Below are 15,831 nucleotides of genomic sequence, written 5' to 3'. Positions count from 1 at the left end.
ACTTACATACAGCACAAATGAAACAATAACATGGGATTGCGACCCCACATCAGCACTTTCAGCCGCCATCCTCAGCTCCTTGTCTCGACACCGTACAGTAAGTAAATAAAGTTGTGTGACTCTAAATGACTGGTGCTCAGCGAACAGTCGTCGGGGACTTCTTCAGGCCTGGCGTTCAGAACGAAAGGGAACACGTTGATCCGTCGAGTGCAGCTCGGCTGCTTGTCCCGACCCGTCCACGTCTGTTTACATTCCTGCTGTACCTGTTCACGCTGACTCGTCGGGATCTCTATCGTCTCGCTCTCTGTTGTGATCCAGCGTGTGATGATCTCATCTTCAACAGACGTCGCCTCCTCATCATTTGCATGTTACTGGTCATTGGTCATTTTCTTCCGCCAAACCGGAGCGGAACGTCAGTTCACTGGTTCATTTTCTGTCTCTTTGCCTCCCGCGTGCTTCGTGAATAATTACTGTGGTCATTTTGTGTCTCTTTACGGTTGTTCTGTCTCCGTCATCGTTCGGCATCTTTTTGGCGTTGTTGTGTCTTTAATTGTACTTTGGTCCAAGTGTGTCTCTTTGTAGTTGTTGTGTGTCTTTGTGGTTGTTTTGCATCGTTTTCAGTCATTTTGATCAGTTTGTGGTTGTTTTGTATGTTTTATTAAGTGTCTATCATTTCCTTTGTGTCATAATTTAGTCATTTTGCAACTCTCTGTGGTTGTTTTGCTTCACATTTCCAGTCATTTTTCTCGTCTAATTTTGCTCGTCACAACGATCCATTGACTTTCCAACATGAAAGTTTAATCCAAACACTTAAAGAACCTGAGGTCTTATCTCTTTACTCTGGCAGCTCAGCCTGTCAGGCCAGCTGGCTAGGTTAGTTAGCTTAGCTTAGCTGGCTAAGTTGCTTAGCTTAGCTTAGCTAGCTAAGCTAATTGTTTGCTCCTCCATTGTTTTCGTTCCTTCTTCCTGACTTCCGTTGCTGACGTCACGCGGCCGCAGCAGCGCGTGCGGCAGTTGTTTGTTGGAGGAGGAGGAGGGAGGAAGAGGAGGAAGAGGAGGGGGGACAGACAGACAGACAGACAGACAGACAGACAGAAACTCCTCCACCGAAACTCAACAACACGCTTTGTTTGAAAGTTACACCGGAGGGTCGCAACAGTTTGTCGGAGTGTTTATCAACCAACCTCCGGGGGAAGGAAACCCCGAAGTTTGACGGTGTCCGGGCCGGACTGGTCCCGCTGCTGCCTGCCGGGCCGCGGTGCTGGATGTTGGCGACGACGGAACCGGCAGGAGGAGGAATAGTGATGCCGCTGCGTCCGTGTTGACCGCAGCTCCGGCTCCGGCTCCCCGGGGGACATGGCCGAGGCCCGGTCCGAGGAGGACGAGGAGAACCTGCGGGACGCCCGGGAGCAGGTGGTCCGACGGCAGCCGAGCAGCTCCGCAGGTGAGCGAGCCGCTCGTGTCGTCACTGGGGCCGGTCACACGTGTCGACGTCCGGGTTGTTGGGGGGAAGAACCGTGTAGTGACACTTGAACACATCACAGGTCCTCGGTCCTCCGAGCGGCCCGGGGCCCGTCCCGACCGGCCGGGGGCCCGTCCCGACCGGCCCGGGGCCCGGGGCCCTTCCCGACCGGTCCGGGGCCCGTCCCGACCGGCCCGGGGCCCGTCCCGACCGGCCCGGGGCCCGGGGCCCGTCCCGACCGGCCGGGGGCCCGTCCCGACCGGCCCGGGGGCCACCTGCCGGCGCAATGCGCAAAATGAGAGAGATACTAAGAAATAGAATGTAGGAAGTTTCTTTTGGCATGTTTTTATTAAAAGAAGGGACGACGTGTTAAAGTGAGTTTGGCGAAATGATTGGTCGATAAATCGGATCAGTCGGTCAACAGATGCGTTCAGGCACCTGCGATAAATCGCGATAAAACTGCCCCCCCCCCCCCCCCCACACACACCTGAAAAAATGGTGCCGTTCTGACTTTTAAAATATTATTTTATAAACCCAAGTGATGAATCGATTAAGCAGAAGATTAAACCATCATGAATGTTCTAGCATTAAAGCTATTTCACGTTTTTACGATTCACCAATTCAAACATCCGTATCTGGTAAATTAACGAATGCTGCGTTCAATTGTAGCTCGGAAGTCAGGGTGGTGGAGTTCCTCCAACCTTACCAGTCGAAATTGAATTGAATTTATTTGCATTTAAAAAACCAACATTTTTATGAACTAACTTTTCTCTGTACACGACTTCCTCTATGCACACAGACACTTTCTCAAACTGCTGAGGGGAGATTCAAAGTGTGGACACACTGGGTGTGACCCGCTGGAACCCAAAGCCATAAATTCTTGTATCAACATGTGAACATGTCATGATTTGGGTCAAAGTTTGCACATACCAGTCGATGTAAAATCACACACACACACACACACACACACACACACACACTCCCAGTTGGCCATAATGGTGCAGGCCTGTGCCAAGACTTACAGCCATTAGTTTAAAGTGTCATTCAAGGAAACACAAGTTATAATTCAACATGTCTTGACTTTTTTAGGTGTGTGTGTGTGTGGTTGTGTGTATAATTCCATGTAATTATTGTATTTGAGGAGCTATAACCTGAGAATTATTGATCAATCAATTACAATCTGGGGTTTTTCAATTTCCAGAAAAATCTGCTACTGTACTTTAGACCATTGACGGTTAATAAAGATGGACGACATGATAGCTCCTCTAAAGTGAAAGGGGGGGGGTTGCGTTCCAGTTGCAACTTCCAACTTGGAGGTCGGTAATTCCGAGTTGCGCGGTGTAATGGAATGCAGCACCTGACTCCGCAAGCGGAGTCCAGTTACTGTTCCTGACAGTGATGTGTTTCCTGTTTGCAGTTTGTTTGGAATAAAGGGAAGAAGGAGACATAGGAAGTCAAAAGTTGTACTGACAGGTGATATCAAGTGATCTGACGGGGAAGTGCATCACAGAAACGCCACGGCAACGAGAGCTGAGCGCTTGAATTTTTAAGCACACGTATAAACGAGTTCCTCTTAAAGCGAAACAAGTGAATGAATCTTCCTCTTGGCTTCAGCTGTTATGTCCAACAACAACAACAACGACAGAAAACCACGTGGCAGTGATGTGAACTCATCAGCTGTTGCTCCGTCAACCAGCTTCAGAAGCTGAACATGTTGGTCACTCACAGATCCGGGAGCTTGAGTTGTTCACAGTCTTAAATCAGCTGCTGTTGTGCAATGAGCCTCCGTCATGTGACCGAGACGAGCTCAGGTCGCCGAGTTTAAAACTAACAGTCTTTCAAATGAGTGTTTTATCAAGTTAAGATTCCAAAGATGGATGCAAATATTGGGACTCAGCATTGCAGCATTCCTGCTCATTCCTCTCCCTCCCCCTCTCTCCGTGGATTTAACGACAATCTGTGGTTAATTTTTCTGGCATCTGAAATGAGTTTTGTTCCCACAGGGTTTGTGTTGAAGGCTGCATTTCCCTTCAGTTCGGGAAATGCAGCCTAATGAAAACGTTGAGAAGTCGCTGTCTCGATTCAAATTACAACTTTGAAAAAGAAAAGTGAACAACAGTGAAGATATTAACGTTTGTAGTTTTTAAAAAAAAGAGTAAAAGATGCTGAAAATAGTTGCTCACAGATTTCATATCTGTGAACCGTGAATTCCAACGTCAGTATTTAGAACAAGAAGCTCAAAAGGCTGTTGTTATTCCAAGGTGTCAGATACAGGCTGTTAAATCAAAGTTGAAGTAACGTTGATTATATCCACCATCAAGCAGGAACGTCGTGTTCGTCCAACCGACCCTTAGCGTCATTCCCTCCACACAGTGACCTACTTTTTTCCCACACGGGCCCGCGACAGTTGACACATGTCACACGTGAGCGTCACTGTTTTCACACAGTGTCCACACTGACGTACCCAGAGCGTCCTTCACAGTTCGCTGGGTGAAGTTCAAAACATCAAATCCCCTTTTTAAGTTCCCACCTCTGACCTGTGACATTCTGGGAAAAAACCCACAGATGACGAGACGAGCGCCGGGGAAGTCGTTCATATTTTTGCTGCGGCGTGCTCTTTGCATGTTTGAACGCAGCCCCGGCGAACAGCGCTCACAGAGCAGGCCAGCCCCCCGCTGCAGGTCAAACATCTGCTCAGTGTTAAAAGTCCTGATGACTCCAGCAGAATCCCGGGCAGGGCCAATCGCGGGCCTCGCAACGCGCGGGCCAATCAGAGAGCCGGGGCGGTGCTGTCTGACGTTTAGAGAAGGAGAAGAAGAAGGAGAAAAGGGGAAGGGAAGAATATTTTTCCGATCGCGTCGACCACTCGTCCGTCTGGACCCGGTTATCAGTTTGGGATGTGAAGAGCAGCGGAGCAGAGGAGGTAGCAAGGAGAGAAAAAGTCCACTTTCTTTTCTTTGTTCACCTTGAAGAGGTGCACACAGGAGCGTCAGGTGAGGTCACAAAGGGGTTTCTTTTTGTTCCTTTACTTTTCCCTCGTCGACGTGTCGAGCGTCACCGACATCGTCAAACAGATAACGTGTGTCCAGCGGGACAGTGGTGATGTCACTGTTTTTCTCTCTCAGTAGTTTCTATAGGTGGTGCTGTTTTACACATCACTCATGTATGTGATTAATAATCCGGATCCTCTGTTTCCGTCTCGGCAGGTCGTCCTGACAGACGTAAGCCTGAGCATCGTCACAGGTAAGACAGTCTCTTTGACTCCGCCCACACTTCACACTATGTTAACGGGAAACTGCAGCGGCTTAGTATTTTACGGATAGACAAAAAAAAAGGTCAAGATGTCCGGAGCTCCACCAGTGCCTGTGGCCTACGTTTCCCATAATGCAACTCCACTAAATATATCCACCTCTGCGTCTTTGAAAGCAAAAATGATCCCCGTCCTCACTAACAAACCCTGAAAACTGACATCACGTGACCATTCACGCCCGCTGTTCATGTGGTGTAAACAGGAAGTAGATTGTCTATTTTGTGCGGCTGGTTACTTGGTTACAGAAAAATCTCTCCAGTGGAATACTCAAGTAACGTGTAGTACATCGCAAGTAGGTGAACAAATATGCTCACGTTGTCTACGCGAACACGTGGCTGGTGAAGGGGGTATATCTCGGGACTTTGTGTTAGCGACGTTTCGCGTTCGCCGCTGGTCGTCGAGTGATGGCTGATGAGAATCAGGGAAGAGAACGTGGCGACGTCTGCATCATCACTCACCCCCGGAGTTTTCTAACCACAGCGGGACAGGCAGCGTTTCCATTCAAGTCTCCCTTTTTTTAAGGATATTGACGCGTGGACGGCAGACGTAACCGTAGCGACAGCGGTGCAGTCGGCCCTCTTGGCCTCCGGGTCGGCAGCTCAACAGAGACGAGTTACTGTTACCAGGAGGTGTTTGATGTGAGCCACATGGAGGAAGACGAGAATCCAGACAGAACGCTCTGTCAAAGATTTACTAAAATGATTCTTCTTCACACACACACACACACACACACACACACACACACACACACACACACACACACACACACACACACACACACACACACACACACACACACACAGATTCTCCTCAGGACAACTTTCCTCAGACAGGACAACCCCCCCTGGTCTCTGGGTCTGACACAGTCCTGAAAGTATTTTGGCTGTTGGCCGGTTGGCATGGCAACTAGCCAGAGGACTCGCTGGGTTTAAAGAGTGTGTGTGTGTGTGTGTGTGTGTGTGTGTGTGTGTGTGTGTGTGTGTGTGTGTGTGTGTGTGTGTGTGTGTGTGTGTGTGTGTGTGTGTGTGTGTGTGTGTGTGTGTGTGTGTGTGTGTGTGTGTGTGTGTGTGTGTGTGTGTGTGTGTGTGTGTGTGTGTCCGTGTGTGTGTGTGTGTGTGTGTGTGTGTGTGTTGGGGTAACGGAGCCTCAGATTGGGTTTATTTAAACACAGAAACAGACAAAGTAAGAGACGGAGCGTGAAATGTCTTTTTTTATTCGTTGTCATATTATCTCGGTTTCATGTGTCGGAGGTTTTTAACGTTCCTTCCTCAGTAACTAACAGAGAGCTGTGAAGTACAGTCGTAGAACAGTTACTTTCTTACTGTAAATCTCTACGATCAAACCGAGCAGTCGTGCTTTCATTTTCCTCCCAAATAAAACAACATGTCTTCACGTCGTCTGCGTGGCCTCAGAACGACGTCATCGCGGAGCAAAGACAGAAGCTGCAAACCCTTTTCACAAAGTGGCGACTCGGCAAAACGACCAAGTCCAAATGTACATCATCTGTACTTTGTAGATATGAGTTCAGACCGTCACAAAGTGTTTTACCTCGAGTGTTTCTGCTTTGTCCAACCCCCCCCCCCCCCCCCCCCCTTTTTTTTTTTCCAAAGTCCGAAATGGAAAGAGGTATTTTTTCCCTGGCAATGTTTGGGAGCGGAGCAGCGAGTTCAGAGGGTTTGGACGGTGTCGGGATGTGAGTCATGTGTCTGTGCGTGGGTTCACAAAGAGACGGTCGCAGACAAAGAGCAGTTTAAAACAGTTAGACGTTTTTTAAAAGGGACGCAGAGCGACGCCTGACCTCCGTCTGTCGTCCGGGTGAGTCGCTGCCTCGCTGCAACCACTTTTTGTAGATGAGAGGAATGTTTGGCTCAGTTTTGGACAGTTTGTGGACGAGGTTTTCTAGATTTTTGGATGTTCAGAAGATTGTTTGAACAGTAGTAAAGGTTGAGCTGTGAAGATACGTGAGTATTTCTTTGTTTGTGTGGTTTTTATGGGTCTCTAGTCCGGATGAAACGTCTGTATCCGTCAGTCTCTGTCCTCCGGGACGTCCGAGGACGTTTCCCTCGTCAACCAGGATGTGAAGCTCCCGTGTGATCTTAGTTTCTAGAACATCTCTGTGACGTTGATCTTGTACCTGTGGTTCAGTGTTGGACCTCGGTTGACCAGCTTCATACAAACACTGACAAATGTGAAATGTTCTTTTAATCTCAAGTGCCCAAAATTTGAGCGCAAATAGTCAAATAGATTTGTCCCCGACAACGTGGCGAAAATCAGTCTCCAATTGTTTTAGTTATAAGATATATTTAACTCTATATCACGAAGTAGGTCCCAGAGATTGTTGACATGACAAATTATCATGATGGCCCCCTGGTGTCCGGCTGCAGTACAGATCATAAGCCCCGCCCCCCTCCATGTTTTTGCAGATGGGACGTGGACGAAACAAAACGAACAAATCATAGTAGACGTAAAATAAATGTTTCTGCAAATGACGACAAATGCGCCAAGATGGCCGCGCCCGCATCCGAGAGAGAGGAGTCGGCTTCCTGCTCGTGCAGTGAGGGAGGATCCGGAGGATTCACGATCCGCGGCAGAACCTCAGAGCGTCGCTCAAAGACACTTTATACTCATCCGGTTCGAACCCTCTGACCTTATTATGTAATGCTGAGTTGCCTTTAAGCAAGGCAGCGATCCCTCAGCTGCAACATCATCAACAACATCCACTGCTGAGGACTGCAGGGGACGAGCGAGCTTTTGTTTGTGACTTGAAAACAGAGGGAGAGAGAGAGATTTACAGAGGTGAAATAATGTGACTCATGTTTTCCTTTTCTCTCTCTCTCTGTAGCCACGGTCCTCTCTCGTCCATCAGAGCGGCCATCAAGAGAAGTGAGTCAAGTCCAAGTCTCGGGAGTTTAGATGAAGAAAAGCTCGGAGACGATTTTGTTAAAAATGTAAAAAAATTGACTGAGATTCTGTCGAGCAGATTTTCAACCTGCTGAAACTGCTGCCGTCTTTGTCTGTCTGTCAGCCTCCACCAGGTCGACTTCGCTCTCGGAAACGTCCAGAGAGCGAGACAGGGAGCGAGAGCGAGACAGAGAGCGAGAAAGGAGGTGAGATTATGATTGTTATATTATAATAATATAAATGATATCACGAAAATGATGTTTCATTTCTTTCTTACTTTCTAACTGCTGCCCGTTTCCCCAGGCGCCCGGAGATCACCATCCTGTCCGCAGAGCCGCTGGCCTCCACCTCCTGGTTCCCGGGGGCCTCTGGAGGGTTCCCGCCGCCCCCTCCGCCTGCCGCACAGATCTGGGGCCCCACCATCCCTCCGTCCGTACAGGTGACCGTCTGTCCATAACTCATACGAGCTACATATGTGCTCTTGTTCTTCCTCTTTGGGACAATAAAGTTATTGATGGTGTTTCTCTCCCTCAGCCGCCTCCGTCCTACGAGGAGGTGATCAGGGAGAAGACACAGGAGCAGGTTCTCCTGCCGCCACCTCCTCCTCCTCCTCCTTCCTCCTCCTCCTCCTCCTCGTCTTCCTCGTCCTCGTCGCGTCGGATTTCCACGACAACCATCGCCACGCAGACTGACCCCGGATCAACTCCGGATCCCCTCGACCTGCAGGGTGAGTGGCGTCGTCCGCCATTTTGTTCATTTGTTATTTGTTAATATATGTTTGTGAATAAAAACATTTTGGGGGTTGTGTGTTCAGTGACGGGACCAGTGAGACCGCCGCGACCGCCTCTCCCCTACCCTCCCGTGTCGTTGCACACTGATGACATCACCGCCAGCCAATCAACACTCACCCCCCTGTACAGTGTCGGCCTGGAAACGAACACGGAGCCCGAGGCGGACGCACACACCTGCGCACACGCACAGTGTTGTGACCTTCTCACTGAACTCTGTTCACCTTTTACCGCCGCGGACTCGGCCGCTCCACCTACAACTGCTTCTTCCCACGCGCGGTTGGAGCGTCCGAGACCACGCCCTCGTTCCAAGCTCGGCATCCGGCCAATCGGCCGCAGCGAGGTCAAAGTTCAGACTTTGGTGAAGCTGCGCGAAGACGGTTTGGCCACGCTCGCCGCCCGCACGGCAGCCGACACCGCCGCCAACAACCAGGAAGTGAGTCAGGGCAAGTACCTGCAGGAGCTGCTTGAGGCTTTCAGCGCCGACGACTGGGGCTTCCCTGATCGCCACAGCGACAGCAGCGGGCACAGCCAATCAGAGAGCGGGAGCGAGGTCGAGGAAGAGGACATGGCGACGCTGAAAGCAAGGATACAAGCCTTCGAGCAGCAGCAGCAAGTGGCTGATGGGAGCTGTGGCGACGGTGACAACAGAGACTTTGTCGTCACAAAGAGACCTGAACCCAGGCCCCGCCCCCGTCTCCAGGGGCAACCAGCAAAATCTACCCCTCCCGTTGTCGCCCCGAAGCCCAAAAACTTCTCACAGGCCCCCAAACCGTCCAGCAAGGGATTCTGGGAAGACGTTGGCGAAGACACATCCCCGTCTGAGGACCAGAAACCTGAACCAGAACCTCCTGCCCTGAAACCCTCCCCGGCTGTGGAACCCCACCCCCTCAAAACCCCCGACAAACCCGCAGTCGCACCCAAACCCCAGTCCGCCGCAGAGACAGCCCCCCCCAGCGTCTCCGTCCCCGTCCCCGCCCCCAGGCCCCCTCCGCCAAACGTCACCCGCTCCCTGAGCGACGCTCCCAACCCCAAACCCCCGCCCAGACCTCCGGTGGCCCCCCGGGCCGGCACGGGAGCAGCACCCCCAGAGAAGAGCACCGCGGCCGGGCGCACCACCCTGACTCTTCCCCCGAGAACCTCGGTGGAGGTCGGCAGCGGAGCCCAGGACGCCGAGAACCAGACGGGTGAGTTGTTTCAGTTAATGACGAGTATTTTGTTCTCTGCAACTCCAGAAACATGTCAACTCTTTATCTACAGCTCGACTGATGTGGAGTAAAAAAAATCCAAGTCCAATATTTCGGCCGATATAATGTAATGAAAGTTGTTGTTATCAAATCCTCGGGACAAAGAAATGTAACTGAGGCTTGATATTTTACAGTTGAACCATAAAACGTCATTATAAATAAATATAATGAAGTTTTTCCTTCAGCAGACGTGAACGCGGATTCTGATCCATCTGACGCTCTGGTTGTTGTTCCAGTGAAAGTAGGAAGTGTTCGTCCGGGCATCCCGACCAAACCGGCAGCGCTGACCTCATCGCGCAGAGCCAGCGGTAAGAGAGAGCGCGTGTGTGTGTGTGTGTGTGTGTGTGTGTGTGTGTGTGTGTGTGTGTGTGTGTGTGTGTGTGTGTGTGTGTGTGTGTGTGTGTGTGTGTGTGTGTGTGTGTGTGTGTGTGTGTGTGTGTGTGTGTGTGTGTGTGTGTGAGCACTAAGCTGGATGTGGCTGTCGCACAATGGCGCATTTGAAAGCTTTCAAACGCAAATCTTGGTCGCTCGTTACGTGGCAGAAACATGCAAACGTGGGGAGATTGAATGTGAGTGTGTGTGGTGTGTGTTACAGAAGAGAGAGAGAGAGGGGTTTTATATTATTCAAGACAAATGCCTTCATTGTTTCTGAAGTAAAAAGAGCCTCCTCTGTTTATGTGTGTTGCAGCAGCAGCAGCAGGATTGTTTAACTTTAATGATAATTCCCATGATGCAACTATCCAGGCCGCTACACGCACGCACGAACGCACGCACACACACCAGAAGCCAGTTAAAGTTTCCATGTTCAGTGTCGTGAATTTAATTTGAGGTTCTACTGGAACATGTTTGTGTGTGTGTGTGTGTGTGTGTGTGTGTGTGTGTGTGTGTGTGTGTGTGTGTGTGTGTGTGTGTGTGTGTGTGTGTGTGTGTGTGTGTGTGTGTGTGTGTGTGTGTGTGTGTGTGTGTGTGTGTGTGTGTGTGTGTGTGTGTGTGTGTGTGTGTGTGTGTGTGTGATTTAGTTGGAGTTTAATCTTTACTCTGTTGTTCATCGTGTGCAGCTGCTTCACCTCCAGCCTCATGAGAGTAACCATGACGACATGCGTGTTGATGTTAAACAAAGTTGTCAATGAGTTAAAAATGTATTTTTAGATGTGTTGTTCAGTATTTTTTACTCTTTTCTTTTCCAAACTTTATCTGTATTAAATGGATTTAAATTAAATTTAATGCTTCTAATATGAATAACAAGTGGTTATGAAGATATATGGATGACGTTTCCTGACATCTACTCTCTGCCTGCAGCACCAAACCTGGCACCCAAACCTACCGGAGCCTCGTCGACGCATCTGGATCCAAACCCGCTCGCATCCAAACCTGCAAACCCCAAACCACCCGGACCAATCGCCAGCGGCGCCCCGGTCCCAGTCAAACCCCCGGTTCCAGCCCCGGCTCCGGCCCTGAGGAGAAGCCCTGTTAACCAGAACCCCTCGGACCCTCCTCTTCCTCCACGGTATTAATTGCACTTTGTAACGAGAAATAACTGAAAATCAAAATGTTTGTTTTTTTATCACATTCTTGACAAATATTTTTCCGTTCGGCCGCAGAGGCTGAGAGACGACGTTTGTTTTGACCACTCATAAACTGACGTTAGCTTGTTAGCGTTTGCTCACAACCTCTCGCCTCTCGACCTCAGGCCTTCAAGCGCCAAGCTCCTCCCCCTTCGCCCTCCGCCAATCAAATCCAGCCCTGGGCGACCGCCGCCTCCGTCCGTCCACTCCACCTCCTCAGCCAACCAGGCCCCTCCTCCTCCTCAACCTCCTCCTCCTTCGGGAGCCACTCCCCCTCTCTCTGAGTCATCAGCCGGCCAAACCACGCCCCCTCCTCCTCCTACTACTCCTCCTGCAATGGCCAATCAGCTGCAGGCTCAAAGGATCTCAAAGAGAGGACCCCCTCTGCCCCCCCGACCCAAACCTGGACATCCTCTCTTTAACAGCTACGCGGTACGGACACACACACACACACACACACACGTACAGAAAATACAAGATCATGGGTTTAACTCCTGAGTTGTGTCGTTGTCCAACAGAAACAGGAAGTCCTGATCGTCCTGGACGACGCGCTGCCGTCCATCAGAAAGAGTCCAACCACCGTTGCCCCTCTCATCAGCCAATCACTGTGTCTCCTGGACTCGGACACACAGCCGAAGCCGGTCCCAGATGACCTGGAGAGCCCGTTCAAACCCGCTCTGGAGGATCTAGACCCGTCGGAGTCTCAGGTACTGGAACAACAACCGGTCTCAAACACTTTTCTGAACGTTTCCCCACAGTCAAATAAAAATTCATACATTTCTTTTTCGTTCAGTCCATCCTGCCGGCGCAGCCTCCAGAACAGAAGTTACAGCCGGAGCCGCCTCCCGTCAGGTCCGACGCACAATCACACACAGCGTGACGATGACCACAAACCCACGAGCGTCTCCAGAAGATTTTAAATGTTCTGACTTTTTATCCTCAGCGGCCCACGCTGCACCGCCCTGTTCGACTACGAGGGCGAGGAGGAGGACGAGCTCACCTTCTGCCAGGGCGACGTCATCGCCCTGCTCGAGCTCGTGGGGCAGGAGTGGGGGCGGGGCCAGATCCACGGGCGGGTGGGGATATTCCCTCTGAGCTTCACCAAGGTGGCGGAGCCGCTGCCGTCGGCGGGGGAGGCGACGAAAGCGGCGCCCACGGACGCGATGATTGACGGCACCGGTGGGGTGGCTCGTCCTTATTAAAAATTAGACAATAATACCCTGCTTTGATTTGTGCGTCTTAATAAAGTTGAGATTTTCTTCGTGTTCACAACTTTTTCAGTCGTTCTTCTTCGTGACTTTAAACCATTGACACAATGATTTTAAAGCAGTTTAAAGGTGATGATTTATTGTCATCTTAATTTTTTGAAAATTTTTGTACATTTGTCCTCAACAGGTCCAAAGACATCGCAGGACTCTGAGGTGAGTGTGTTTGTGTGTGTGTGTTTTCTAATGTTGCAGCGTGAAAGTCCCCTCATTTTTTATCGTGAAAAAGAAACAAACATGCTTCATATTTCCAATGTAAATTATTCCTTTTATGGTCAAATTCTTTTTTAAATTTTTTTTATACATATATATATATATACATATATATATGTGTGTGTGTGTGTGTGTGTGTGTGTGTGTGTGTGTGTGTGTGTGTGTGTGTGTGTGTGTGTGTGTGTGTGTGTGTGTGTGTGTGTGTGTGTGTGTGTGTGTGTGTGTGTGTGTGTGTGTGTGTGTGTGTGTGTGTGTGTGTGTGTGTGTGTGTGTGTGTGTGTGTGTGTGTGTGTGTGCGTGCGCGCGCACAGACAGAGGAGTGGGCTGTGGCTCTTTTCGACTTCCCCGGGCAGACCGCAGAGGACCTGTCCTTCCACAAGGGGGCGCTGATCCGAGTGACCGAGCACGTCGACGGCGAGTGGAGGAGGGGGAAGCTAGAGGGGAGGGAGGGGATTTACCCCGCCGCCTTCACACAGCCACACCAGGGTAACACACACACACACACACACACACTTGTGGGTCAATAGGTGTTTGCAAAAATGGTACAGGAGGTTCAGGCTGGGAGATATATCAATAATATGCGGGGGGGTTCTGCTCTTGGTCTCTAACCACAGTTTCCTCTTCCTGTTCTCAGACCAGCCCATCCCAGAGCAGCAGTCGACGGGTAAAGGCGTGGCCAAGGCCGTGTTCAACTTCGCGTCAGAGAGCGAGGACGAGCTCACACTGAAGGTGTGTGTGTATGTGTGTGTGTGTGTGTGTGTGTGTGTGTGTGTGTGTGTGTGTGTGTGTGTGTGTGTGTGTGTGTGTGTGTGTGTGTGTGTGTGTGTGTGTGTGTGTGTGTGTGTGTGTGTGTGTGTGTGTGTGTGTGTGTGTGTGTGTGTGTGTGGATCGTTACGACAGTACCTGAGGAGGATTCACATTCTCAGATTTGTTCACCAACAACCTCCTCTGTCTCCTCGTCCTCCCGCAGGTCGGTGACATCATAACACAGGTGGAGGTGGTGGACGAGCAGTGGATTCTGGGAGTTGTGGGCGGGAGACGTGGGATTGTTCCCAAAAACTACATTTCTCTTCTCTGACGAGGGAAATCCTGAAATGACGTTGGGATTTTAGAAAAATGACTTCCGGGAGACGACGGACAGACATGCAAAACATGGAACTCCTGACCTGACGTCACCGTGACAACCCAGACAACAACAGAACACTGACGGACGCTTATTTTTTTGTCTCGTGTTGTTGATATTTTCATCCGAGCGACTTTTTCTTCCCACGACTGGATTTGACTTTTTATTTTGGATTCGATCGACTCATGGACACATGGAGCCGCATGAAGGGAGAGGAAGTAAAAAAAAAAAAAAAACTTTTATTAGACGACTACAGCTTTTCCTGTTAGAAAAAAACCAACTGTCACTTGGAGCCAAATGCGTCCGGATGTCGTTCGTCCTGCCGAAGCCTCCGGACAGGAAACAGCCGATTGGGACGTTTCCTGTTTAGCGACGTCGTCTCTGGTACTCTGGAACCATTTCTATGTTGCACATATTTCACAGATGCGTTCTAACAAAAAGCTGAAAAACTGGATCATTATAGGAAAAGAAACCCAGGGTTAGTTTTTTTTTAGTTTTAATCCGTCATCATCGCTGTCAAACATTTTCCAGAGATAAAAAGCTTGAGCTTCAACACAACTTGAGTTTTCTGACTACATACATGTGGAGGAGAGATATTCAAGTGCAAGTAAAAAGAAAAAAGAAAAAAGATGGACCCCGCGTCTCCACTTCCTGCCGTTGTAAAAAAAAATGAATCCAAAATAGGTCTGATACAGAGTAGTTAGTTCGGAGTCTGCGCAGTATCGAGGCCCGGCCCAAACAAACCCTCGACCAATCATGGGTCAGTCTCAGCTGTCAATCATGATGTCTCCGCCCATTTGTACAATGAAATCAGTGTGATAAGAACGACCTGAAATGACAGAAACCCTCTTTGGAAACATTTATTTAACGTCTACTTTGATTTTTTGTTTTGTTGTTTGTTCATGTCCCATCTGCTAACGTGGAGGGGGGCAGGGCTTATGACCTATACTGCAGCCAGCCACCGGGGGGCGATCCATGTGTCTTGGCTTCTCTCTTGGGGGAGGTGTCATGTTGTCCATCTTTATATACGCGATCTATGGTTTTTAATTTTAGGAATATTTTTGGAAAATGTTTGGCACTGAATTGAAAATAGACTTAATTTGTATTTAACAGATTAAAACTCAAACAAAAATAAATAACCATGCACAGAACAACAAACTAAAACTTTCCAGTATATATGATACAAATAATGTTTTAGGTTTATCAAATGACTAAAATAAGATCTGCAACATTTCATAGTCGATGATAGTCGGGATTAAATATCGTGTATAACTACATAATTCATACGATGTAAGACTATTGTAGTGACAGTTAAGCTATTATGTACACCAGGCTTTTATTTTGAAAGACCTTCTGTTCTTCTTCTTTCGTTAACCGTCGCTCACATGTTCCTCGACATTTCCTCCGGGACAGCGCTACATTTCAAAAAAACAAAAACATTTCTCACGTTTCTGGACTGGATCTTGAGTCGTGAACTCGTGAAACTTAAACTTTCTTAAATGTGTTTTTGTTTTAGTTTTGTTATCGATGATGAAACGTGAAGGGTTATCTCTACAAACGTGATGACGATGGATCCGTCTTATGAACCTGTGACCTTCAGGGCAAGTGACAAAAAAAACCTCCCACATGTTTCTCTAGTTTTTTTTTTATATACAGAAAATGTCAATATTTATCCACGCAAAGTTTCAAGGCAACGTGAAAGAAAAAAGCATTTTTTCTGACAGTTTATTTCAAATCTTTTTGTCACTTGTCGTCACCTGAGTCCTTGAAGAAAACTTTCATTTGACTTTGAAGCTTCGAGGTTTAAACGACGGAGCCCATCAGACGGAGTCTCGATCGCCAGTCGATCGTTCGCCTGCGTTGTAACTGTACGACCAAGAGAAAATCTTGTACATGATAATGACTGTAAACACTACGTGTGTGTGTGTGAGAGAGAGAGATTTATGAAAGACGCTGT

General features: G+C 49.1%; 1 protein-coding gene across 26 annotated transcripts in view; it reads left to right on the top strand.

Annotated features, from left to right (window-relative positions):
- The first annotated feature begins 1,057 nt into the window (after positions 1-1,057).
- LOC118283519 (SH3 domain-containing protein 19) overlaps positions 1,058-15,831 on the top strand; it is a 29,006-nt gene continuing 14,232 nt past the window's right edge. For 21 of the 26 annotated variants that reach the window (XR_007031796.1, XR_007031795.1, XR_007031799.1 and 18 more), the window contains exons 1-16: positions 1,058-1,444; positions 4,669-4,705; positions 7,615-7,655; positions 7,798-7,879; positions 7,977-8,112; positions 8,208-8,400; positions 8,488-9,648; positions 9,894-10,016; positions 11,008-11,215; positions 11,399-11,705; positions 11,792-11,980; positions 12,067-12,125; positions 12,217-12,452; positions 12,669-12,694; positions 13,063-13,237; positions 13,386-13,480. Coding sequence is in view for 5 of the 26 variants with exons in the window: in XM_047336221.1 (XP_047192177.1) it covers positions 1,357-1,444; positions 4,669-4,705; positions 7,615-7,655; positions 7,798-7,879; positions 7,977-8,112; positions 8,208-8,400; positions 8,488-9,648; positions 9,894-10,016; positions 11,008-11,215; positions 11,399-11,705; positions 11,792-11,980; positions 12,067-12,125; positions 12,217-12,452; positions 12,669-12,694; positions 13,063-13,237; positions 13,386-13,480; positions 13,722-13,829 (3,264 nt within the window). In the remaining 21 variants the exon portion in view is untranslated. Of the gene's footprint in view, positions 1,445-4,668; positions 4,706-7,614; positions 7,656-7,797; positions 7,880-7,976; positions 8,113-8,207; positions 8,401-8,487; positions 9,649-9,893; positions 10,017-11,007; positions 11,216-11,398; positions 11,706-11,791; positions 11,981-12,066; positions 12,126-12,216; positions 12,453-12,668; positions 12,695-13,062; positions 13,238-13,385; positions 13,481-13,721; positions 15,610-15,831 lie in introns of those variants that run through there. The other 5 variants (XM_047336223.1, XM_047336224.1, XM_047336221.1 and 2 more) reach the window with 5 other exon arrangements.

Source organism: Scophthalmus maximus, chromosome 12, assembly GCF_022379125.1.
Source record: "Scophthalmus maximus strain ysfricsl-2021 chromosome 12, ASM2237912v1, whole genome shotgun sequence".
NCBI lineage: Eukaryota > Metazoa > Chordata > Actinopteri > Pleuronectiformes > Scophthalmidae > Scophthalmus > Scophthalmus maximus.
This window is presented reverse-complemented; position numbering and strand designations above follow the sequence as displayed.